Source organism: Melanotaenia boesemani, chromosome 10 (assembly GCF_017639745.1).
Source record: "Melanotaenia boesemani isolate fMelBoe1 chromosome 10, fMelBoe1.pri, whole genome shotgun sequence".
Lineage (NCBI taxonomy): Eukaryota > Metazoa > Chordata > Actinopteri > Atheriniformes > Melanotaeniidae > Melanotaenia > Melanotaenia boesemani.
Window position 1 is genome coordinate 35,004,276 of NC_055691.1, and position 27,472 is coordinate 35,031,747.

General features: G+C 40.0%; 1 protein-coding gene across 2 annotated transcripts; it reads left to right on the forward strand.

Moving 5' to 3' along the window:
• Nucleotides 1–3,558: 3,558 nt before the first annotated feature.
• On the forward strand, nucleotides 3,559–26,893 carry LOC121647894 (protein arginine N-methyltransferase 8-B). Of its 2 annotated transcripts, none has more exons than XM_041997688.1 (10): nucleotides 3,559–4,255; nucleotides 8,139–8,384; nucleotides 9,619–9,774; nucleotides 17,205–17,268; nucleotides 18,233–18,375; nucleotides 19,276–19,363; nucleotides 20,536–20,651; nucleotides 23,359–23,509; nucleotides 25,150–25,271; nucleotides 25,720–26,893. In XM_041997688.1, the coding sequence occupies exons 1-10, from the start codon at nucleotides 4,187–4,189 to the stop codon at nucleotides 25,801–25,803; spliced, it is 1,239 nt and encodes a 412-aa protein (XP_041853622.1). In that variant the 5' UTR covers nucleotides 3,559–4,186; the 3' UTR covers nucleotides 25,804–26,893. The 2 variants fall into 2 exon arrangements, with proteins under 2 accessions (XP_041853622.1, XP_041853623.1); XM_041997689.1 differs by lacking the exon at nucleotides 3,559–4,255 and adding an exon at nucleotides 4,654–4,766.
• Nucleotides 26,894–27,472: the final 579 nt, after the last annotated feature.

Consider the following 27,472-nt stretch of genomic DNA (forward strand, 5'->3'; position numbering starts at 1 on the left):
TCAATTCAGTTCAGTTCACTTCAGTTCAGATCAGTTCAGTTCAATTCATTTAAATTAAATTCAATTCAATTCAGTTCAATTCAATTCAATTCAATTCAGTTCAATTCTTTTTAATTCAGCTTTATTTGTACAGTGCTACTTCACAACAACGTCAGACAAATCAGTTCAAGACGATTTATAATAAATAATAGTCTAGTTTAGGAAAACTAACAGACTGCAATGAATCCATCCTCCATCCTGAGCTGCAAGAGGTGACAGAGGAAAGGAAAAACTCTTTTACCAGGAAGGAAAAACCTCCGGCTAAACCCGGCTCAGGGAGGGCGGCCACCTGCCTCGACTGGTTGGGGTGGAGAGGACAGAAAAGAGAGACCAACCGACCCTGCAACTTTTATCCAGAAAGACCTGCTCAGGGAGGAGGTACTGTCATATGTTTCTACATGGAAGATGAGGAGCAGAGAGATGAAAAGGAAGAGCCCAGTGCATCACGGGAGGTCCCTCAGCAGCCTAAGCCTATGGCAGCCTAACTAAGGGATGGCTAGACCCCCAGCTATAAGATTTATCATAAAGGAAGGTTTTAAATCTGGTCTTATAGGTAGAGAACGTGTCTGAGATAGGATGTCCTTAATTTTTGCAACATTACACAGGTGGACGAAAGGCAGTTCTAGAAACTGTTGTGACATCTGTTATTAGCTTTGTTTGTTAGTTTTGGTTCCAGTTCTTGTTAATCCAGTCATTGCAGGACCTCTGGTTTCATTGAATAAATCCTGGTTTCTATGTCCTCCTGCCTCATAGTCCTGGGTCCTACATCTTTGTCTCTCATCCATCCCTCATGACAGTCTGGAAGACAGAGCCACATGCAAAATGTTTAGTAGTTTAGACATCTTGTTTGCCAAGTTTTACCTTAGTGCAAATCTATGCATACTTAACTTAAAACATAAGATTGAACAACAGCCTCTTTTTCTAGTCTCATTAATTTATCCCAAAACAACCAAGATGACACAGCTGGAGAAAATGACAAAACCAAACAAAAGTGGGGGGAGTGGGTGGATTTTAAATAGATTACAATTTAACTATAAATTAAACTGTTTTTTCTGTGATCTGACTTAGTGAGAAAAGAAGTAAATACAACAGCATGGCTCCAAACAGAGTAATAAAACATAAGTATGTGCAACATCTGACATCTGTTCCTGTTATCCTCACTGTAAACTGCCACTTCAGCTTATTTTGCTTGCTGGTGAGTTAAACTACAGTTCAGAGTGTCCATGTTCAAATAAAAGAGGCACAATTGCCTAATTAAGCTCTAGAAGGCAGAGTGTGTCTTACTTTATTCACACACTCATCCACCAGGAAAGTAGTCAAAAGACAGCTTGTGCTTCATCAGGGAGGAATTATAGCACGCATGGTCAATACTACTAATATTAGCATGAGTATTTTATCAGAGGAAAAATCTAACACATCAAAGTGAAGAAAAATAACATAATAATAAGACATTTAAGTACATTTCCAGTTCTGATCCTGTGTGAATGACGAGGGGCAAAAACCCAGTGAGAAAGCCAATAGACAGATGTGATACAGCACCTCATGAGAGAGCAATTAGACTCAGATCAAAGTACATCTCTGCTGTAATCTGCTTCACTGCATGATCAGTCATCTGTGGGGAAATATTGATTGTGATGCTTGCAGGTGCTCCAACTCATAGTGCAGCATTACTCACAGAATGGCTTTGTCAGAGTTCTGTCCTGATATCCTCCACTTTAGCAAAACTTTATTGGGCCATCTTGCTAGTGAGGGGTTGGACCTCCTTTGCCTTCGGAACTGCTGTAATTCTTCATGTCATAGATTCAACAAGGTGCTGGAAACCTTCCTCAGAGGTTTGCTCCATGTTGACATGACAGCATCAAACAGTTGCTGCAGGTTTGTCGGCTGCATCCGTAATGAGAATCTCCCGTTCCACCACATCCCAAAGCTGCTCTGCTGGACTGAGATCTGGTGGCTGTGGAGGCCGTTGGAGTCCAGTGAACTCATCGTCATGTTCTAGAAAGCAGGTGGAGATGATCTGAGTTTTTGTGAAGGTGCATTATCCTGCTGGAAGTAGCCATCCCTTTATAACACTGTGGTTATAAAGGGATGGACATGGTCAGCAACAATACTCAGCTAGCCAGCGGCATTAGAATGATGCTCAGCTGGTAGTAAGAGGACCAAAGTCTCCCAAGAAAACATCCATCACACCATTACACCACCAGCAGCAGCCTGAAGTGCTGGATCCACACTTTTAGGTTGTTTATGCCACATTCTGACCCTACCAGCTGAATGTTGTAGCTGAAATCATGACTCATCAGATCAGGCAATGATTTTCAAAGTTCTATTATCCAGTTTAGGTGAGCCTGTGTGAAGTGGCACCTGGTGTGGTCACAACCAGGCCATGTTCAAAGTCACTTAAATCCCCTTTCTTCTCCATTCTGATGCTCAGTTTGAACCTCAGCCAGTTGTCTTGACCTTGTCTACGTGCCTTAATGCCCTGAGTTGTTGCCATGTGATTGGCTGATTAGCTATTTGTGTGAACAGGCAATTGAACCACTGTGCTTAATAAAGTGGCCGGTGATTGTATTTCAAGAGCTGTCTGACTTTTTTTTTATTCCCTAGCATTTTTATTCAAAGTTACATCAGCCAAAACTAAGGTTTATGATTAGCTACCTGCCATTGCCATCAAGCTCAGCTGCATTTTGTGTCAATACGGGAACAATGATTAATCTTAGGCCTGCTTCTTAACTCTTTTTCCCAACTACTGTTGCATATCTGTAGAATACATCCATGGACATGATAGCACAGTGTGGGCGACAAAAAGAGCCTTTGGCCAGCTTTCTATCTTGGTGCCTGGTGTGTGTCTGCCTACCCTCTCTGTTGAATAATGCAACAAGTGGTGAGTGGTGTGGGTGGCAGAGAGGAATGGCCTTTTCTCAAAATAGACTTCAGTGCAAAATGCAAAAAAAGACCTCAGAGACAAGATACAGTAGCATCATGATGGGTTACACCGTTCTTCCATGCAAAGCAGGTGTTTCAGTTATTAATGAAACTTCCTGAATGAGAAGAATGGCAGGTGTGACAGCAGGAGATCTCCTGATGTTTTAGTTAAGAATAAAAGAAAGAAAAAGTAGAATAATAGGAGCTGTAAACAAGCTTTTCTGCAATGGCAAGAGATCTAGAAGGAGATGTGCATTTAACAGCTCAGAGACAGAATGAGACATCACGGAACGGAGTGTGTAAATGTGTGTGTTATTTCTTTCTTGATTCAGCCCTGGAGTGAGCAGAGCAGGTGAAGCATAGGTAATAGACGTGCAAGCTGCAGCCAGCTCTGATATTAACCTTCAGTCGTTGAGACAGCGGTGGTAACTTCCCCTGAAGTGTGTGTGTGTGTGTGTGTGTGTGTGTGTGTGTGTGTGTGTGTGTGTGTGTGTGTGTGTGTGTGTGTGTGTGTGTGTGTGTGTGTGTCCTCGCTTTTCAGCAGAGTGCACCAAGTCCAACTTTCTCTGCAGGCGGCGTGCAGCACTTCGTGGGGGTGCATGCAAAATGAGCGCCCGTTTCATTGAAGATGACATTAACGGTGACACGAGCTGATCAGAAATTCTCCTGCACATTTTAATAATCATCAGGTTTGTGCGCGTGTACCTAGTCAGCGGCAGTTCCTTTCACTCTGCGGCAGCAGCGGCTGCGGGTCTATTTTTAGTAACAACGTTGCGGTAGAGGAATCAATCAAAGTGGAGGCTAAAAAAAACACCGTGTTCATGACAAATTGTCGCTTTTTTTATTGCGAAAATCTTCTGACATTTCTATCTGCGCTTCCCCGGCCGAGGAACAAGATGTTGCATTGATTTGTATCTGTTTTATTACAGCTGATCCCAAACGATGCCTCCTTCTCCTCTCGTGCTCTCCAAGAAAGGAACCGGTTGGACTGCAAACTTCTGTACCATGGAATCCGCACGTTGTAGCAACAGTGGCTGCATCTCTTCTGGGACCTCGTGTAGTTTTGTGTCTTTTCACAGTCTCACAATTTGCAAAGAACATTGCAGTTTGCGATGCGAATGAGAATTTGATAGTAAAAACTCAGGATTCTGTGGAAACAGGGAGGCGCATCATAGTCTTTTTGCTTTACTTCTATCAGGTGCGAGTGCACATTTTACGGGTTCTTATGGGAATTAAGCACTCGTCCCGCTGCATGCTCCTCAGGAGAAAAATGGCGGAGTCGGACAGCAGTGAGGTAAGAGTAAAGAAACATCTTTCATCTTTTTTAACTCAAAAAGACAATGCGCGGTTTTTCTTCCCAGAATCAGGGAGCTAAATGAGTCCTGTGATGCAGTCGATATTCAGTAGAAGTTGCCTTTCGGACAAATGGAAGGATGCTGACTGTCCGGAGTGTGAGACAATCTGACCGGTCCGATGCAAGAATGCCTCCTGAATATTAAAATAAATAAATAAATGACATAGCTGCCAAGGTCAGATACTCTAAGCTGAATAACGTCGCTTTTATGTCTAGTACCTTCATCCAATCATCCTAAAATAATGACCCACAAAAAGGAAGATTTACAACATGTTTAAACCTCACAGACTTACACAAAAAGAACGTTTTTTTCATAATCTGGACACTGTGAGCCATCCGGGACTCGGGACGGTGTGTTGTGTGCTGGGACTCACTTGCGCTGTCCAAGGTACTGCAGTACTTTGCAGACAAAACGGGACCCGATGAGTGGAGCAGTTTTTCAGAAGCAAGGGTGAGCTGAAGGTTTCTCAGACACGTTTAGCGCCCTTCTCAATTCGGTTTCCCTTAAATGCTAAATTCATCCTCTGTGGTTTATTTTTTGAGAGCTAAAGGTCTGGCCCTGCTCCTCTGCTTTTAAAGAGCCGTGTGCCACATCTGTATTCATGACGGGACCAGCAGTATACGTTGATTTATCTGGAAGGGATGCTGAAGAGATTTAAATACCCTCTGAAGTGAGAGACAGCTTCATGTTCCTTCGTTATATATTATTCATCACATGAAAAGTTCCCTCAAAACAAGTTCTTGGAAGAGGCAATCCTTAAACTCAAAACATTTTCTCCTTTATCATTTGAGGGGAGAAAATAAGTGATTATAAGATGGATCTTTTCCTTCTGCTGATGCTCTCTGCAGCCTAAGTGGCATAAAGATCAGTTCTCCTTCCTTCCTGTTAGTTTTTTTTCTCATGAAATGATGGATTAAGATAACAACTTCCTCATCATTATGAACCCCAGAATTATTTTGTCAAATATTTCAGTATGCAATAATCTTTCAAAATTTAGTTGCTCAGGGGCCAATTTTAACAGCCAGACATTTAGAAAGTGACTGCATGTGTAACAGAAGGAAGCACAGAGATGTCCTTCTCAGATAACAAGTTTCACCTCAGTGGACAGACCTCCATCCAGTCAGAAATAGAACCCTGAATGTGTTTATCTCTGTGAGGGTCAAAGGCAGGGGCATGTTTTGCCTTTTCTTTCCTGTTACATGGTATCTCCATTACGCTTGCTCCAGCTGCTCTCATCTGATCTGATGGACCCACGAAGTTTACTTTAATCTGTTGCATAATGAATCCTTGCAGGTTTTTGCTTTTCACAGCAACTTTAAATCAGACTTAACAACCTAAAACAGCTTTACTTTGGTCCTTTCTTGGGGTTCTGAAACCTGATGTTTATTAAAGCATGTTTTCTTTGACTGTTTTCCTTTTTTTTTTCTTTTTTTATTTTGCTTTGCCAATATTTAATCTGCAGCCTTTACACCTGCAACGGTATGCAGCTCATCACAGACCACAGTGTAATTTTAGCTCAGTGGAAAGTCTCCTTGATGATCCAAATGATTATCCTGTGAGAGCAAAGTGTGGAAGTATGCTCCGGCCAAAACGTCTATCGTCTTTACCTGAATGTCAAAGTTGAGCATATGAAGAATTAAGCTTCAACATTCAGAATCTACATAAACAAAACTCTGACTTTTTTTCCCAGTGATAGTCTGTTAAAAAAACTGCCTCTCACCACCCATTTTGTATTTCATCCCTTTTTAAGTACTCTTAATCTTGCATGCCAACCCTGGTTTGAATTACTGGGGAGCAAAAGTGATACTTTAAGCGTGAGCCCTAAAAATATTCCACTTTAGGTTACATTTAATTTTTCAATAAGGTTCCCAATGTTTCTTTAAAAAATAGGGATGCACCAATACCACATTTTTTCAAACCGAGTTCAAGTACTTACATTGGAGTACTTGCTGGTACTAAGTACCGATATGATTATGCAGTTAAACAAAAAGCCTCCCCCCAAATCCTCAGAGTAATTCAAACACTAATGCTAACCTTTTCTTTCAGCAATTTATTTAGCTGGTGAGAATTTACAAGTTTGACTTGATAATGATACGAGACAAATGTAGTGAAATGCCAGTAACTGTTGAGGTTTTATTTACTTTGTCATATGTTTCATGGCAGCAGCTGAGAACAGATTATTATCAGTGGTGTCAGGTAACTATCACCATGTAAAAATTAGCCGATTTAACTCTGGACCAAAGCAATGAACCAGCAGCTTTGCAGTGAAAGCACCATGTCATGCTTGGATCGAAACCTTTCATTTTCATACAATGTTGTCTCTTCACACATAGTCCAGGTCTGAGCCGTTTAATCCCAGCAGGACAGGTGAAAATATAAATAATGTATGATGGGCACTGTAGAAGCATAGATATGAGCAGGAGAAGAGGATAGAATGGAAGTAGAGAGGGGAAAGAATCAACCCTTTAAAGCATGAAATTTAGTCCTGTCACTGTGAGCTCCAACAATACGACTTTATCTCTTCAGGAAATTACCTTCCTCATTGATTCTGTCACACCAGAAAAATGAATGATTAATGACCAACTTAGATGAGTTATGCATTACTGAAAATATATTTAAATGAAGACAATTATGTGAATTAAGATGAATTCATCATCCTTAGATGGCACTCTGTTACGCTGACTTCCGTCAGGCCGCTGTGATTGCAGGAGTGCTGGACTTCTTACGTTTTCGCTTTAATCTCAGCATGTTACCTGAACTCCGCAGGAGGACCTGGCTCTTTGGAAGCAGAGCCTAAAGATAAAGCAACACAATTAAGACATGTAAATATATTGTAGAGTTAAAATTTGGAACTGTAGCATAACATAAAAAAAGTTTGCCAGATGAGTCTGGATAAATAGGAAATGAGCTCAGAGATAAAAGTCCTCAGCAAGGTCAGTGTCACATGAGCCTTATGACATCTGAGTCTTTGCATTACTCTACTAATACACAGGTTTTTTTCATTGCATATTGTTGTAACAGTGAAGTATCCCCGCCAGTAAAACAAAAACAACCCCTCTTATTGTGCATCTGGACAAATATATTTTCATCATGTATTTTTAGAGGCCTAAAACTTGGAATGAGAATAAACAGCAGAATGGATTACTGGCACTGAGATGCATCTGTCTGTTTCTTCATCACTCCATGTGTCGCTTTCACTCGCAAACCAGCTCGTACACACCATGACGAGACCTTCCCAGCAGGCCTTGTAGGTGATAATCGGGGCATTGTGGGCATACCTTCTGTGCAATGCTGAGCTTTTTATCTTCTGCTGGCAATTCAATTCAATTCAGCTTAATTTGTAAATCGCCAATTCAGAACATGTCAGGGCCCTTCACAGACAAATCAGTTTGAGCCAGTTCATAACAAGGAATAGCCTACTTAAGGAAAATTAACAGATTGCATCCAACCTTGACTTTGATTCAATCTTCCATCCTGAGCTGCACGGGGCAGCAGGCGACAGGGGAAAGGAAAAACTCTCTTTTAACAGGAAGGAAAAACCTCCGGCAGAACCTGGCTCAGGGAGGGTGGCCATCTGCCGCGACCGGCTGACAGACAGGCTAACTTCATGTCAGCTGTCAGCATATTCTCCAGACTCAATGGGCTCTCTGCCCTTTGTTAACTCACCACAAGTCTCCTTGGAACATGAGCTGAGAGGCCTAAACTTACAAACGTGTCTAATGAGTTAAAGCCAGGACCTGTTCATGAATACAAACAAAGCCTGATGTTTATGCTCATTCTACATCACTGAATTATTAATTATCTTGATTTTCTTCTCTCAAGCAACCAGCGTCGCAGCATCTGCCAATCCGCATCATTCCTTCTCATTCGGAGCAGCCAACTTCGTTGCCCAAGCCTGTGCCTTCTATCCAGCATGCGCCTCGGCCTCCTCTGCCACCACACACGCCCCATGCTGCCAACCTTCCTAGCTGTCCGGGGCGGGGCAAGATGGCCAAGTTTCTCAGCCCAGAGGAGATGACCTCACGAGACTACTACTTTGACTCTTATGCTCATTTTGGGATTCATGAGGTACAACTGTATGTCAGAACTCAGTGGAAACTGTATCATCATTTTGCAAATATATATAAGTTTTATATCACTGAGACTTTTTTAACACATTAGCTTCAGTGGAAGAGCTCAAAGATGAGCCTTTGCTATGCCAACAGTTCCTTAGAAGTCAGCTGTTAAGTGTCAGTGCATGCCATGTGGAAACGAAATAGAATTAATGTAAACTGAAGCTTGCTGAAATTTGCATGAACAAGCAGAAATGCTGCAGATACACACCACAACAATCAAATGACTGGTTGTAATGTCTACACAACCAGTAGAGTTCTAAGCTCAAATATGTTTCTGTAGATGAGCTCTAGCCCGTAAAAACCATGTGTCCCTGCTGATGTTTCTCTTTTGTCCCTTTTTAGACCACATTGTCTCACCCTTCAAAATTGTGTGTTGGCAAGGTACTTAAAGATGATTTTATGTGACTTTTTTCCCGAAGGGGGGCTCTTATAGCTCCCCCTTCTGCCCTGAACTGCTCCAGCAACCTTTTCCCCAAGATTTTTATGTCATAAAAGATGGCTGTAGCAAGAGTAGTTTGGTCCCTTCAAAGGTGAACAGTTCAGAACTTTTCCTGAGAGGATTTCCTGCCAGTGAAGCTTAACTCACGGGTGCCCTGATAAAGCCAATACACTATTTGGATTGATGGAGAAAACAAAAGGATTTGAAAATTTTCTAAAATTATAAAACTTTTTTATGCTTTATGAGCTGCAAACCATCATGACAGATATTTGAATCTCGTGTCTCCACCATTCATGATGACGTTCGTACCAATTTTTATCTCCAGCCTTACAGCTCAGGTGACTTCAAAAGGGGAAAGAAAAGAAACGAGTTCCTATTGTGACCTGTGAGATGAATTTTTCATATTTTTGGAATATAGGTCAGGTATATTTTTGGCATTTCTCTTCTCACACACACATGCATGCACAATGCAAGAAACAGCAGAGCGACACAGACAGCCTGGCCTTAGAGGCTCGCAGGGCTTATTCAGAAGTAATAGCTATGAATTTGAATGGAAAACCATACAGCTGAGAGGGAATGGAGTGAGATTAGCTGAAGCCTGTGCGTTATTTATCACTTTACCACTGTAGGTGTCATATCCAGAACCCCAGTGTCCAATCAGTGTTTTAAGTTCAGTAGAAAACTTTCACCTTCTTCAGAAGAGCAGTGGCTACTTCTTCCTAATATTATTTATTTTATGCTAAACCAGGAAATGCTGAAGGATGAGGTGAGGACGCTTACCTACAGGAACTCTATGTACCACAACAAGCATGTCTTCAAGGACAAAATAGTGTTGGATGTTGGAAGTGGGACTGGGATCCTGTCCATGTTTGCAGCCAAAGCAGGAGCCAAGCATGTTTATGGGGTAAGATGCATTTCCTGTTGTTGCAGCACCATCGCAGTGATCCATGACTCATGCTGGTGCTCAGCCTTATGTTCTGTGCATGTATTGCATGCACATGCACGTGCACAGACCTTACTGTAGATTTTAACCACTGTCCCGCCATCATGTTTGAGGAATATCATCTCAGGTGATTAAAGTGTGCGCTCTCTTAGGCAGGGCAGTGAATTGAGAGCTCAAACGTCCATCTTTCCATTAACAGCAAAAAGACCAAATGCATCATCTTTGATCAGAAAAATGATGCCTTTAGCTCCCCCAAGATCTGCTGTGCTGATGGGTCGGCCCTGGATTATGTCAAGATTTACAAATATCTCAGCATCTGATTGGATTCATCTATCTCATTTTCAACACACATCAACAACCGTCAGACCAAAGTCAAAGCGGTGACATCATCTACAAAATGGCACCAAACATTGCTCTCAGTAGACTAGACACTCTGTACCACTCAGTTATTTGTTTTGCCACCAACACACCCTTTCACACTCACCACTGGGTGGGTTGATGCAGCAAAGCGACTGGAATACCCCCAAACTCACAACTTTGACATCTCTCACCATGTTCAAGTTCAAATTGCAACAGATTATTACTGATCATTGCTCTAATCATCCCAGATCACACTTGTATGTATACATACGTGCAGTACCAGTCAGAGGTTTGGACATATTTTCCCATTAGGTTCAATGGGAGTTGTGTCCAGACTTTTAACTGGTTCGTAGACACATTTCTCTCTCGCTCTCGTTTAATATCCGTACATGCATGCACACACATCTTTTCTTTGCCATCTTTCTTCTCTCTTCTATCCTGTTAGTACATTTTTCTTACTTATACAATTTTTACATTCATTGATTTACATGCTTGTTTTAGGAGGATCTGTTTTCATTGGATGTGGTATGTCTATCAGGTCACATGTAGGTCTTTCTGTATCGTGTTTTTTTATCTGTCCTGGGAAATGTCATGTTTGTAAATGAAATGTTTTACCTGGAAAAATTAAGGTAAGAAAACAACTGTTACTGTGTTGTAAAGGAGAAGTGATTGTTAGTCAGGGCATGTCTGAGAATACACGCTGCATGCTCGCGGCTAGCTCAGGATGACCAAGTGCAGCTTATTTCTGCTGGTGGCTTCACATGGAGAGCTTGTGCTTCAGGGAAGAAGTGATTAACTTGGAATTGCTTGGAGACGTTTTCTGAGCTACTGGTTGGCATTTTGTGTTTGTGTGTGACTTTACCTTGAGTCTTGACTTAGTTTGCCTTCTCTCTTCAGCTGTCTAATTCAATTTCTGTCTCTTTGTTTCTTTAACCATGTTTTTGTATTTTAGATGCTTTTCACATTTGTCTTTCCATCTGGCAGGGTTTTGTCCACATAAATGGGGTTAAGATTTCAGGGATTTAGTTTATCTTAAATGTAAAGCCTCCCAGCTTGAGTTCTGCACCAAATGCAACACCTCTATCATACCTTAAGCTTTTAAAGGTTGATATGAGAGATAAGATGTGAGGTGGAGATACTGAGCTCGAGGCCAACAAGACTATCTCTCTATCATATGGATTTTGTTAAAGAAAAGAAAAAAAGGGTGATCTTCACAGATCTGGGTCCACAGAGAACTTATAAAAGTTTCTTTGTTGTTATTTAATAGATATGTACAAGCCACATGCTTAGAAAAAGGTGAATACAGTTTTCAATTGATTGTTAAAGGGTTAAAATGAACGTACAGGGAAATGACAAACAATCTGGCAAAGAGTAACTTAAACCAAGGCCAACTAACGGGGAGCAGGTGAAGCAAATTAAACCAGGTGAAAACAAAGTTTGTTTGCTCTAGATGAATCATGAGATTAATTATTAATTAATTATCCTATTATCACAAGAAAACTGTGTTAAAAAAAACATGCAAGCATGGCCGCTTGCTCGGCTTCTATACAGAAGCTTGTGTGGCTCCTACAGCATCGGCTGATCTGATATATTTCAGACCAGAACCATTTAACGCCTTGTGCACCAGCAGCAAAGTTTCGTACAGGAACACTGGCTTCCTGGGCTCCAAAGACTCAATTATAGAAGATCAGACAACCAGAGGGATAATTTCCCACATGCATGTTTATTACTTTTTTATTTATCTTACTAGAAAAGTTTAGCCTTTGGTACGAGAATACCAGATTAGATACACAAAAATATGCAGCAAACACAAAAGATTTTCTACAGAAACAGCTTTTGAAAACATCTGGAAACAAGGTCACATGTGGCAAAAGCATGCTACCATCTTAGCCTGTTATTGCAGAGGGCTTACACACAGGTTTGTTAGGCCCCAAATACCAGAAGCAAAAAACCTTGTAATTTGAAAATTGACCACTGCATTACATTTTTGATGGAAAAACACTAATTGATCAAAATAAAGGGTTAATGAAGCAATGCATGTAGCCTGAATGCATGAAGAACCCTTTAACTCAGGGACCTTTAGGTCCGGTTCTCTTGGAGCACTGTCCTGCAGGTTTTAGGTGTCCATCCTGATTTAAATTAAATGGATCCCCCCTAACACTAAACCTAGCCTAAACCTTTTAGTCGAGTTCTGTTCAATGACCTATAATTTGAGACAGGCAAGCTGAGGCGGGCAAAAATCTAAAACCTGCAGGACGGTGGCCCTGGAGGACCAGAGTTTGAGATTGCTGTTATAATTACTTATTTTTTTTTACTCCCAATAAACTCCAGCTCAAAGTGTTGGTTTGGCAGAGGAGGGTACTTTACCAGGAGGACAAAGTGTCTTGAGTCTTAGAAATGAAGACATAAAGGAGTCCTCTCTGTGAAAGTTTGCATGGGAAAGTTAAGCAATATTAGAATAACATTGTCAGCATAAATGGCATAGCTATCAAAAGTTGATCAAAAACTTGATGATACAGTTGAATCTGTGTGTGTAAGGAACAAGGCCAAAAATCAACATTGATCGGTCACGCTCCTTGGGTCCTCAGGCTGCACAATATTAAAAACAGACACAATCTCAGAAATCCCTGCATGGTCTCAGACATGTCACAGATTACACACAGTTAGTCGTTTTATCCACAAATGCAAATGAAAAGAATGAAAATAAACAATGAAAAGAAAAATAAACATGTATGCATGAGATTAAGAAATGGTGTTGTTGCCATTTGGTTTTACTCCAGAGGTCATTTAAAAACGGATAAATGACTCAAGTGGCCCAAAAATGTTGAATAACTCAAATCCCAAATCAAATAGGAAGAAATAAAGATTGTATGTGCAGCTGGGATTTAGTGATTTGGTTACAAATTGTTGCTAAAGTTAATAAAAAAAAAAGTCTGCATGTACGCCTCAGAAAAATACAATACTATGTCTCAGTTTAACTATTTTTTCTTGTGTTTGAACAATTTTAAACTGAATATGTGGTTTAAATGATGTGCAAACCATTGCATTCTGTTTCATTTACATTTCACATAGCATCTCAAGCTTTTGGACAATGGGGTTGTACATTTGCAGTAGAAATGAGCATCTCCAAAGGCTTAGAAACTAAACTAAACTGAAAGTGGAGCAACTGAAGCTAAAATAACTTTGACATTCACAACTTTTGCTCCTGCTTTGCTGAACTTATTTCAGATGTATCAGTCAAAGGTTAAGAGTCTAGCCGCAGGAGGGGGGGAGGTGCCATGGCATCTGGACTAAATTAGAAGGGCAAACGTGCTTTGTATCTGGAGTAAAGGACGACATGGAACCCACAGAGATAACCATGGTGACAGAGACTCTTCCTGACACTAGTGAGATGTGCAAGAAGCAATGCAGGAGGAAGCGTCTTTGTCAACGAGCCTTGAGGGTTCAGTATTCCCAGTGAAGTGTGATTTTAATGGACACATGGCTAATGGGTAACTCTTCACAGTGAGATGCAGAATCATTCCCAATTAAAGCACTGGCATTAGCAGTCTTATTAACACACATCAGCTGCACATTAACAAAGGCATATGTGTGCCTGCAAGCCCAGACACACATACATCTGGTGTAATGTGAATATAGCTGTATGTTTATGCAACCTGATGTTTAATGGCCACTGTAGGCACCAGAAGCCCCCTGACCAGTCCTCTGCTAACAGCCAGCACAGAACACAGCCAGGCTGCTCCAGGGAGGCTGTGCTAATGTGAAATTCCTGCATCCTGTTTGCTTGAACGGTGGAGAAACTGATGACCTCTGTGTGCATATCTGGGTTACGCTGAAAACAAAACATTTCCCAGATGAAACCTTTTAATTTGTCCATCTATCAGTTAAGTTGTTGCATATGAAGCATGTCCAATCAGTTTGTGCCCTGTGAAAATTCAGTCTGTCAAAGATTTCATTCTTTCATGACAGAATGTGGAACAGCAAAGTCCTTTTACTTTCCAGTCTGCTTGTCACACATGGTTTTCAGACCGGCTTAGCTGTGTCATGATCCAAAACTGTTAACGATCAAGAGTTCTGCAGTTTATTATGACCAGATGGATCTTTAGCAGCATGAATAAGTCTCCAGGCAAGTGGAACTGAATGTATACACTCAGGCAAAATTCTTTGTTCCCAAACTGACCAATGCTGTTGTAGGCTGGTATTAAAAAATCTATTCTGTTGAATAATTTCCTGAACTTGTTTGAGAGCTTCTTATAAGTAGTTGAACCTTCAGCTGTTGTAATGATGTTAGTGGTGGCACCTCAGCAACTCTATGGTAACAACATGGTAATTTTTCAGTTTTTCTTACTCTGTTACAAAATTGGAGCTTCAGTTTTTATAGAGCATGTTCAGTATCTTCATATTGTACCTCTCATTGCATTATGATGTCCATTTTTCACATCCTGATGTGTTCTTCTGGCAACACGTGCTTACAAGAAGGAAGACGGGCTCAGCTCTTACATTTTTCTACCTCTTCTCCCACTTCAAATTGGTCTGTTATGTCAAAGCATGGGAAACAGTGGCCTTCCAACACTGGAACTAGAAAACCGCCTATTCTCTGTCTACATGATACAAAAAGGATGGACAGAATTGAAAAATATGTCCCATGAATGCTGCCTTGGAGAAAATAACAGCCTTTGGAGGTATTCCCATCTCACAATTTATAACCATGGATTATGTTGACAAGTGCACTACAAACATATTAAAGCTGTTTTGAGACTGGGCTTAATTCAGTATATCATGTGTCAGCATGTGCATTTGTGGACAGAGCATCAGGCTGAGAAGCACAGAGAATATATATTACAGGTGTCATTTTAAGGATTGGAACAGGAGAAAACCCAGTGGGGTAAAGATGATCTAAAGTAATCTGAAGCATCAAAAGATAAATAAAACTAGATTTTTTCAGACCCCATTGAGCTCAATGGCTTGTTGCAGTTGAGCAGTAACTAATCTTAAACTTAATTACTTCTAATTAGCACTGGCAGCGCTTCAATGAAAGAGGCATGTGGCCTGGCAAATTGTTCCCCTCAATGTTCTGTTACCATCCCTCTGTTTTCAGCTTGACTCCAGGGCATTTCCAGCAGCAATAAATATGCATGATGTCAGATGATAATCCCTCCCTTGCTAGTTACCTGTCAGGCACGCAAGCCATAAACATGCTGTGAGTGATAAAACTTATTGCTATCAGACGCTGCAGTAAAAAAGAGAAAATAAATACAAAAAAATACATCCTCTACTAGCGTGCCTTCAGATACTACGGGATGGTCAAGTGTTTTATCTCAGTTCCTCTTTCTTCAATCCAGAACTGCTAGGTTTCCAGCTGGTCTATTATCTGTTTTACATCTGCAGTCATGTTTTGTATCATAAAAGATGAAAATAGTTGATTGATTTTACCCAGGTGTAAGTTATAGTGTTTTTGTCAGCTTTGGAATGGGTGGAATGGATTCAATCCACAGAGATACTAAACAAAACAACCCTTTGTTCTTTTAACTTCTAGTACAGCCTCATGGTAGTGTTAGACAGGCCTTATTGCCCTGAGCAGTGGTTTAAAAATAAAAACTCAGTTATGTCACAGAAAATTGTGATTAGTCCCTGAAGGGCAAGTCTGAGAAGTATGGATGCCTGTAAGGTTCAGCAGTGACTGGAGTCTGGTTGTATTGTGCAAGTTGTATATGTAGGGAAGGCTGAGCAGTTGTTTCAAAATGTTTTGAGTTTATGCAAGAAAAATAGAAAATGAAAGCAAAATTGTAGCCTTGGCTCATAGATATTACTGCAGAGAGGCAACTATATATATATATATATATATATATATTAAGTAACGCGTTAATGGTGGTTACTAATTTATGTAATTAAAATTTAATGCATGCGCGGCATGCGTCATTAATAACAGTGAGACATGGAGGCAGTGTGAGTGAGTCGAACGCCTCTCTGCATGGATTTGACGGCATAAAACCGGAGAGGGGAGATGAGGATGCTTTAACACCCACACTTTACTGGTGTGAGGGTTCAACACCTGCACCGCATTTTTAAAAAAAAAAAAGACTTTCAACGTCGCTTCTCAGGTCATCTCCACCCTGCACAGCGTAGCATCCTCCTCACCCCCCTCTCTCTCCTGTTGTGCATCATGATGGCTGTCGCTGATCAGCTGATTGGCTTTTCTCTTTTGATGCATTTGTTTATCGTTCAGCATGTAATGAGGAAACTAGCGGTTCATGGTTCACACCAACACATATTTACCCCAAAAGTATGGCAAGCGCTAGCTGAAGTAAGCAATATTTATCAGTCTCATGTCAATCAGATCCACGTCACTTGTCACAGAAACAATGGGACGTCTTCTCTAAATCATTGCTGCTGTGTAGATGTTGCAGCCACAGGTCTGATCATTTAGGAGGCATTAATGTAAGATACAAACCAGGGGAGCTCTCCTCTCTAATGAAGTAGTTGACGGTAGAAAGGATTTATACCTCAGATATGCAGTGGTGGGTCTAGAAAGGTTTAGATGGGGGCCAGGCAGGGGCACAGACCAGGAAAAGGGGGGCACAAATGAAATATACTTTTTAAGGTCTTGATTTTATGTAATATTGAACTGATTATTACAACTATACAACTAAAGTGATTAATGTAAATGTTGATACGATACAAGAAAAACGGGCAGATTTCAGGTATAGTCATGAATGATGATTAATCATGATTAATTTGTTAGCTGTGATTAATCTGATTAAAAATTTTACTCACTTGACAGCCGTAATATCTATCTATCTATCTATCTATCTATCTATCTATCTATCTATCTATCTATCTATCTATCTATCTATCTATCTATCTATCTATCTATCTATCTATTCAGGTTGTGTGTCTGTAAATATAAGTAATTTCGTAAATAGAGGCAAGTTATTATGGAGGAAGTAGACTTTGCATTTCAGATCGTTGCTCATTAACTTTTCTTTCTTTCTTTACTTTCTCTTTTTTTTTTTTTTTTTTTTTTTTGCCAGATTGAATGTTCCAGTATATCAGAGTACTCAGAAAGGATCATCAAGTCTAACCACCTTGACAGCGGTAAGAGATGCAGCTATTCCTCCATCTCTCATTTGATAAATCTGCACATGATTAACATTAAGGAAGCAATAAGTTAAGTTATAATCATGATAGTGAGTGAAGATGAAGGAGAGACGGCAAGCAGAAAAGACACAAGGACACAAAGAGGAGGTACAGCCAGCAGTTATGAAGGATGAATATAAATTTGTGAATATGGTCTAAACCAATACTATCTTTTTCCTTTGTCATACTGCTTTGCAGTTGCTCATTGGTATTCATTTGCACCAACATGCTTCTATCTGTCACGACTTCAAAGCATATGTTTTAATCATAACAGCCCTCTGACAGAAAACAAATTTCCCATCCAAGTCACCTGCTTTGTACCTACCAAATAAAAGCTCCATAAACCACCCTGTCAGCAAATATTGCTTCTATAAACCCATGAATATCAAATATGCTCCAGTAATTGAAGTAAGAGTTATCACTGTCTGCTATGAGTTGTGGACAGTTAATAAGCAGAAGACAACCAGCACTTGGAGTAACAAGGTTCACATGTCATTCTGACACTTGTATGAAACTTCCCAGTAATTTCCTGCCAAAGGAGTGCAAACAAAGCTGAAGTCAGCTAATTCCCAGCAGGAAGGACACACTCGTCTATGTTGTCTCCAGCTGGGCCGAATATTACTGGAACAATATGGCAGCACATGAAGTACAAACTGTTATTACATTAATTTTCTTTTTTTTTTCTTATATTTATTGCACATCGTAACTGAACGGAAAAGTTTTTATTACAGCATGAAAAATGTTTCTAAACGAACATACTAACACAACTTTAAAGAAATAGTTGAAATCAAATAATACTGGAGGTTTACCAATTAGCTAAATACTGTGTTGATGTAATCTATATGTAGTTTTTAATGTGTCCTAAAAGTTTTTTAACCCCAATTTTATTCCTTGTGGTTAAAATATGTGTATTGTGTTTCAGTTATCACTATTTTTAAGGGCAAAGTGGAGGAGGTGGAGCTTCCGGTTGAAAAGGTTGACATTATCATATCCGAGTGGATGGGCTACTGCTTGTTCTACGAGTCCATGCTCAACACTGTCATCTTTGCCAGGGACAAATGGCTGGTATGACATGTGGATTCTGTGTTTTAATGTTCCCTATTTAGATTTTGATCAGCATTTAAGAATGGTAAGTTAAGATTCAATAAGTCCAAATCTTCTAAAAATATTCACTAAATATGATTATGCAAATTACAAGTAGATCATAGTCTGGAAAAAGTTAGATGTCTACTAAGCAGTGTGTCAGATTTTATCATTTTATGATTAAGTCTCCATTCTGCCTGCATACTGTGTACCATGATATGTACTGATCCTTACATCCTCACAAAGCCACTCATGGCTGTACATCCTCTGTCTTAAGGTCACTGTCCAACACAATCCTGAACACAGTAAAATAAGAAGAAACAAGGAGAAGTGGGGACCCTGTAGATAAACTACAAGTAGCTCGTAGGACATGATAGAAATTGATATTTTCAGTGGATCTGTAAATCAACTTAATAATCTGCTTAGTCTGACTTTACTGACCTTCATTTGATGAAACGACTGGTTAACACCTGGAATATGCCACCTTACATTTACTGAATATCTAAAAATAAGACTGTGCTATTTAATATGGGGTCCATTGATCTATTTGTCAGCTGTACTAGCATCGTCCTGTGGTTAAGCCTGTCCTTTTTGAAATTATGAAATGAGTCTGAACAAGTTCAGTAAATGATATAATCATGCTAATAATAAAAATCATGTATTGGTATATTATGTTGTAATACTGATGAAACACCAAATGTTGAGAGGACTGTTAAATTAATAACTAATACTTAAGATGGTTATTCATCCTTCATCATGTTTTAGACAGGAAAAATAACAGAAACAAAGATTTGAATTTGTCCTTTTCGTGGAATTAAATGTCACCGTTGTATTGCCCCTGCTGTATTGCGACCCTTTGTAACGTGCTCTTTCGCCAAACAGAAACCCGGTGGATTAATGTTTCCTGACCGAGCTTCCCTGTATGTGGTGGCCATAGAGGACAGGCAGTACAAAGACTTCAAAATCCATTGTAAGTGAAGTTCTGCTGTTTGTTTGCACCACTGCTTGGACTCTTTCACCTTACTTGTGCTGTACTTACTGACTCTGGTGTGTCCTGCTGGATTCTTCACCTCCACATCACACAAGCCACACAAGCTTCCTGCACAGCTATAATAAACTTGAACTTTTCCTCCGGCACAGGACTGAGGGCGATAATTGAAATCATAGGTCAACAAGCCTCTTCCTCACTTATCCCACCTTGAACCTTCCACAAGACCTGTGGGTGATGTTTTGCTGCTGGACATGAAGCACCACTATAAATCTACTGTTGAGCCAGTGCACAACCCAGATACAAACACACACACACACAATGACCAGTACTCTCCTACACATGTGGGAGATTATACAACTGCAGTCCACCACATAATAATGCAGAAAAAATGAAATGTTCTTGGATCAGTTCTCTGCAGTTTTCCTATGGTGTCAGAATAGTTCAGATTAGTTTGAAATAATTCTGTGACATAAAGAAAACACTGAGATGTGCACATATTGACTACAGACTTGCTTAAGAGGGCTTTTATGCAGAGTTAGAAGTGGCCCTCTAAAGGATTCCAGTACTTCAGTGATCTTTGCTGCTGCTCTGGGCTGCACTCTCTCTTAGATAAGTGGGCGGCAAGAAATGCAAATACACATCAGGAAAACCCCTGGGAGTTTGTGACCTGTTCATTATCACTGGTTCTCTGAAGCACTCAAGTTGTTCTCCCATTTTAGGTCACGACAAAGATGTTTTTTTTATACACACTGTCCTAAGTGGCTTCATGAATAATGTATGGGAGGATTTAGCTTCGGCAGCAAGGATTTATGAGGCAAGGATGGAGTCTGAGTTCAAGGAAGCACATGTTTACAAATCATTGCCGAATACAATGTGACTTTTCATATGTCAAAATGAAAAAAAAATCAGAAGTGACAGGATTGTCTTCGGGGTCATAGATCAAACTATTCTGGGAAGCTCTATAAGTAATGCTGCCATCCAAGTGGTGTTGTTTTACAGCTGCAGCCCAACTGTTTACACCTCCCCATGCTTTTTCCACCCTAAAAACTAATAAAAAACAGAACAAAGACAAAAAAGCTCCATATGTTTGCACTTAATGAACACTAAGTGAAAACATGATTAAAGTAATTTGATGATGCTGTGTTTACCAGGGTGGGAGAATGTTTATGGTTTTGACATGACCTGCATTCGTAATGTGGCCATGAAGGAGCCCCTGGTGGATGTTGTGGATCCTAAACAGGTGGTGACCAACTCCTGCCTGGTCAAGGTTAGTATGTATGTATATGTTAGTGCTAATATTTTGGCTAAAGACTTATGGCTGAACAATCACAAAGCCTTGCATAATGTCAGCTTGCCACATCAGTGCAATAACAACATACTGATGCTGCAGGCAGAATGTGATTAGCATCATACTGCCTGGTGATAACTAGCTCATGGAACAACAACAAATAGGCAGGTAATTACTACTCTGGATCAGATTTCATTGTAGCTGTGGAAATGCTGTCTGGAAAATGGTTTTTCTAGCAGGGTGTCTAAGTTAATAGGTAATGGACTGTCAAGAAAACGGTGGTAAAATGAATGTGTATGTGTATCCAAAAGCTTTTAAAGGAGGTCAGAGTGTGGTAGGTTGCCAGTCCAGCAGTTAGTTTATACTCACATCTTTTAAACTGTAGGAGGAAACTTGAGGACCCAGAGAAAACTCGTACAGGCAGTAGAGGAACAGCTGAACGCCCCGGGAGATACGAAAACTATGATGTGTTGACCAACAGTGTGAACAGTGTTGACCAGCAGCATCCATGATTTCCAGAAAGGAGAGTCACTTCACCTCAGTTCATCTTAAGCTCTGTTCACATTTGCTACGTCATTTGTTCTGGGTAATCTGATTACAAATGGTGTGTATGTTCATGGACATGATGTCCCGATTCACCACTTTCTGCTGGATCTCAGTTACCACCTGTACATGCTAACAAACACGTAGCCTATGTTACACATTTAGACATCAGCGTGTCTCATCATGCTAATCCTGATTACAGTCATTGACCTGAACTGTGTCACTATTCAGGCCTTTTCCTTACAGAGCGATGGACCCTTCCTCATTTTAACGTCTCAGCCTCATATACCTGCTGATGTCTGTCACAACTAGTAACATCTGTGATGTCCCACCAGATTTTTCTTTAAGCATTAACTAGATTTCGGTTCCTTTTTAAGTCATATTTCGTTTCTTATCTTTTTTACTATTTTAATTTTATGAAGGATTTCCACTGTTAATGTACATCATTCGTCTCATACTTGAAGTAATTTCTTCAGGTTAACACGATTTAAAAGGTTTATGGGACCAAAATGTGAGTTTCTCCTGAAATAATAAGCTTACCATTAAATTCTTTACCAACATCAGAGTAAATGGGATGATAAGAGGGACTTTTTGTAGTATCAGAGAATCAGTGTTTTATCTTTTTATTACATGGTCTCATAAATTCAGCTCCTGTTGCTGAGATTATCGTGGTAAAACAAACACGTTCAGTGTGTCTAATATAACCAAGCAGGGATATGAATGGGGTTAACATGAGGCTGGGATGAGTTTGACCTTGACGTGTGCCGGTTGCCCCCTCCTGTGCCTCCAGACTCATCAGGCAGCTGTGCTTTGCATGTCAATGGCAGCCAGTCTAGTTTCCTTGATTGTCCTTCTTGTCATAGGGACCTTCTTATCTCAGGAACTGATTGCACGGTTCTGTCCTGTCTCACCTCTGTCCTCTGTGGAATATAGTTGTGGGATCATTCCTTAATTTTTATATGAAGTCAACCTTTCTTTTTGTGAAATATAAAAAGACATTTCCATAAAGATGATGGGGAATGCTGCTTATCTTTGGATCCTGGGAGGATGTCATTGTTTTATAGCAGCGATTCCCTGCTGGCAAGTTACATTATATTTAAATGGATTATCAAATTTTCTCATTAAAGTTGTATAGCTAAGTAGTTGTACTCACAGGATCACATGCCAATAAACTGCAGCCTGAAGTTTTTTGCAATAGAACTAAAGTGCTCTGAACATTCAGGGTAATTAGAATTATAATACCACTGTATGGTATGCTTCTGTCTTAAAGTCTGAAATGTGACTTTTAAAAGTTTTTATGCCAAGAACAAAGCAAATATCTTACATTTTTGCTTCTGCGAGTGATTGTTTTTGTATTTACTGCTACAGCAGGGGGAATCTTACATTAAAATGCATTGCTTTTATGGCCAACATTCAAAACTCTTAATTTCTCTTCAACAAATGTGACATCTGGCACTAAATCCAGCAAGCTAGTAGTGAATATCTATTAGCACTGAAGGTACATGTAATGGGATTAAGCCTACGTGTTCATCCTGCAGCCTATGTTTAAGGTGAATTCCAATCCTTCTGTCAGTCATCTAAGCTTAGATGTTATGGTGGCATGGTGCCGTTCCCAGAAGGGTGAACAACTTGTTCTTCTTTGAAGATGACGTAGTGGAAAGATGCTGCATCAGATACCCTGTTAGGCTGAATGAGACCAGGGGAAATGTTCAGATTTTGGGGTGCAAGCAGCAGTCATGAATAACACCTGAATCCTGCTGCAAATTAAAGCTCTCAAATGACGCTGCCCCCTTTCTTTCATCCATCTCAGACAAGTGCTACTGGCCTCTTTACAATTTTGGTAATAACCCTTTGGGATTTACTTGCAATGTACATTTTTTCCTTTTCTTTTGGCAGGTGGAAGCTTTTCTACACCTCATTATATTTGTCTCTTGGTGTCCTTGATACATTGGAAGCAATATGTATAAAGAGAAGAAAGAGGAAGACTCACATTTACTTAACTGACCTTCTTTAGGTCAGAATAAAACTAACTGGAGTTTAAATTTGTCACACATTAAACAAATAGAGATTGTATAAGAGATTTTTTGTTTGTTTTCTGGGGGATCTGCTTTGAGAGGAGTAAAGAGAGTTATTGTTATTCCAGGAGGTGGATATCTACACAGTAAAGCCCGAGGACCTCTCATTCACCTCAGCATTTTGCTTGCAAATCCTGAGGAATGACTACATCCATGCACTGGTTACTTACTTCAACATAGAGTTCACAAAGTGTCACAAGAAGACTGGATTCTCCACAGGTAAGCTGCTTCACAAGCTCATTTGAAAGGATTTAAATTAAATAGTCTTCATGAGCAACAATAATGCACCTCGAGTCTGTGAGATCTTCCTTGTCATTATATTTTAAACTTGGTTAATATCCCCTTATTTACATTCATGTAAAACTGATTTCATGCACCATAATTTAGTCAGACAATACACAGAACCGAATAAATGTCCAGGTTTAGTCCTAGTAGAGTTTTGGTAAATATACTAGATGGAACCTTGTTAAATTATTGAAGCTCACAGTGTTTTATCTCAGCCTTTGAACATAAGTGAAACTTGGTAAGAAATGTTATAAAAATCTCTCTTCTTTTTATTGTGCTTGCTCATTACAGGAGTGTTTAATCTTATGTAGTTTCAGGCTTTAAATGCATTTTTCTAAACAGGGGGCACTGAATGTCAAAGCAGCCATAATAAGGAAAATTAGCAATATCCAAATATTTAAGGTGGGATTGTGTCAAAACTGGGGTGTTACTGACCTCTACTGGTGTTTGAGCAAAACAGATCCTTCTGCATTGATGTCACATTAAATCGAGATGTATCTTTGGACTCTTAAGATAGAAACAGGTCATCTTTTATTCATCAAGAACACCATCACACGGACTTTGCAGTGGTACAGTGTCATTCCCTAACGTCAGCTTTTTCTGTTCCTCTTGCTGCACTTCCATTGATTTTCTGTGAGTTTGACTGTCATGTGCGTTTCCCAATGTCAAACCTGGACACTCGCCTGCCAAAAACTTTAAGATATAGATCTAAACTTACACAGTGAGAGCCAATAAAAAATCCTGAAAGCGAAACATATCAGAAATGACTCAACCCCAAAGAAGAAGGCAATCAGAGGTCAGGATCCATTTCATCCTGGTCACTATAGATGTATTTTATCTGCTGCAACAACATAAGAAGCAGACTTAGTATGTCAGTGTCTGTACTGCACCATGAGAGCCTTCCTGTGCAGCAGCCAAGCTGACTGACAGGTGCTTTTATCTATAAACTCCAAAAGAAGTTGTGCATGAAGCCAGAGCAACCAAGCTGCTCCAGGAAAGCTGACAGAAAGTCAATTCAATCGTATTGACCTTTTGAATCTCAGCCAATCATCAGTGATAGTCAGGGCTCCAGGTCGACGGGATACTGACACATCTGTTATGAGGCTGGCGATATCAGATTTTAACTATCTACATCGTATCTTCATGCACTCAGTCAAATACAATACACACAGATAGACGAACAGAAGAAAACTGACTGAGAAATGATTTAACTCAAACTTTTGCCTTTTAAATGACACATTCAGACAGATGTTTGAACTTTGTTGATCGAACTTTTGAACAATTTTCATGCTATTGATTAAAGCTTTTGTGAGTCATAACTTGTAGGTTGCCAGCATTGTGTGTCTCTAACGTTCTCATCAGCCAGCAGTTGTTAATATTAAAGCTTTGAAAACGTATTAGGTAAATATGTAAGAAGATTTTGATCTAGAATGATGGCCGTCTTACAGGCTGGAAATCTGTCATTCAGTCTGATCAATAAAATAGTCCTGATAACTTTTAAACCTTTATTAACTCCTCCTGCCAAAATGCTTCATCATGACTGAATTTTTTTTGTTTCTTTGTGTATATTCTAGCTCCAGATGCTCCATACACTCACTGGAAGCAGACAGTGTTTTACCTGGAGGATTATTTAACAGTGCGAAGAGGAGAAGAGATTACTGGCAGCATTGCAATGAAGCCCAATGAGAAAAACATTGTGAGTATTGCATCTAATGTATCTCGTGTTTATATTGTGCAAATATTTGATAATAAATGCATAAATGTTTGCAAGATTATTTAAACTATTTATCCAGAATTCCTTGCAGCTAGATTAAAACAACACAAACACAACGCTTCTTCCCCTGCACAGTGTGCCCACAGCAGATTGTTTTCTCTTCAGTGTTGCGTAGCGGCCAAGCCGGCAGGCAGTTGTACCGCAGTGACTTGCACAAACAACAGATTCCACTGTTGACCTTGTCGGTGTCCTCGCCTCCCCTGCGGGATGTAGAAGGGGTGTTTGCTTTCTTCTGTTTATCTAACACAGCATCCTGCTGTCAAGTCAAAATGAGAAATCTGATTGCTCTCTACAGTCTCTTTCTGCTGCGTCTGATCATTGTCTCAGGCGCACTAAAAAGCCTCTTTCTTCTCTCTTTTCTCACCTGCAGCGCGACTTGGACTTTACTTTTGAGCTGGATTTCAAAGGGCAGCTATGTGAAGCGGCCATATCCCACGACTACAAAATGCGTTAAGTTTGGAGACTTTCTCACCATTACAGGGAGATACGCAGTGGGATGTGAGAGGGTCAAAGAGAAGAAGACACAGGAGGCCCCATCAACGACGCCAGTGTCACAACACTGAGAAGTCACTTAATCTCACTGTTGATCAATTCTGAATGTAACACAAACAGGTCAGGAATATTTTCTAGAGCTGATGAATGTTCTTAGTGGCTCAATTATGCTTATATGTGAGATGGAGTGATGTACTTGTGTGTTTTGTTTGGTATTTGTTTATCACATTAACTTGGAGCTGATAGAGAGGAAGATTTAAAGGTTTTAACGAGACAAATCTAATTCCTCACATTCAGTTATAGGTATGCAATAAATCGAAGTATAACTAATCTAAACAGTTTAATTTCTAGGTGTATATACTTTAAGCAATGGTGGAAAACTAAGAGTATCTGATCAGCACAGCCAAGGACAAACAATTGTGGAAGGTAACGTGTTTGTATTGTCAGTGTACTTGTCCATTTTGTGGGTGTGCAATAGAAGGTGTCACAGCTCGTTCTGTGGAAGAGCCAGGACTCCTTATGTGCTTTGTTTAGTCAGTTTGAGCTGTGATGTTGACATGAAAATAACCATCTTTCCCCCATTTTTTCCTAAATGCCTTCAGCGAGTACCCAAGTGTTCCTAATTCTTTTCTGCATTGCTGCATTTTAACTCTTGTAGTTGCTTTAAGACATGAAGCTTACTGACATGACGTTTAACTTTACATCTACACTTTAATCTCACTACACTGAACAGCCCTTACAGCTCTAGTAACAGGGCAAAGTCGGAAACAAAACATTAGTATTTTTAAAGGGAAGCAGACATAATATGACACCCTGCAGCAATCCTGTACGTCTTGGTTTGAACCAGTTCCGGCGCCAGGACGGAGAACCAGGACAGGCCCCATTTAGCAAATGAATTTTGATTTTATAAGAGGACAAATTTCACTTTAATAATTCAACATCTGACCCACGTGAGGCTGATTAGTTATAGACTACAAAAAAAAAAAAACTCTACTGTTGAAAATAAAAACAAACTTTGGACACTTAAAATCGGATCCAGCTGATATCAGATGTAACAGGACAGATTTAACATAAATAAAGCATTGAACTTATGAATAGCAAAGCCAATCTAGTCATTTCAACAAGTAATCAGACTTTAGATTTAAATGACAGAATAACTCAGGTCCAGATCAATTAATGAAAAAACTAAACAGCAATATTATGTGAGAAAAGTTCAGATCCATGGATCCAGATTTTACACAACACACAAACGTTCAGCACAACACACATGTTTCCATCAGGCTCAGGCCACCCAACAAACTTCTACATCCCAGCCAGGAACCGTGGTGGAGCACTCAGTGAGCTTCTAACCTGCACAAGTTTAATAAGTTGGTCTCAGAGAAAGGCAACTAGAGCTCAACCAGACTGATCCAGTTTCATTTTGTGCAACTTCAACTCTGCTAAACATCAGGAAACATCTGCAGCAGACAGAAACCTGACATATAAACATGTAATTGCAACTTACTACACTTAGTAAGGACGAGTCGTTACTTTCATCCAGCTGCAGGCAATGCCTCCAGAAGAAGAGAAGAAGACGGGACATATTCACCTGTGGTTGCTATGGTTACTATCCTGCTAGGTCTCATTACTGG

Excerpts from the sequence above, each read along its gene's own strand:
- LOC121647894 (XM_041997688.1), top strand. The coding sequence starts at position 4,187 with ATGGGAATTAAGCACTCGTCCCGCTGCATGCTCCTCAGGAGAAAAATG. Across the intron at positions 17,269-18,232 it reads GTCTAACCACCTTGACAGCG|TTATCACTATTTTTAAGGGC; the intron begins GTAAGAGATGCA and ends ATTGTGTTTCAG. Across the intron at positions 20,652-23,358 it reads CCAACTCCTGCCTGGTCAAG|GAGGTGGATATCTACACAGT; the intron begins GTTAGTATGTAT and ends TTGTTATTCCAG.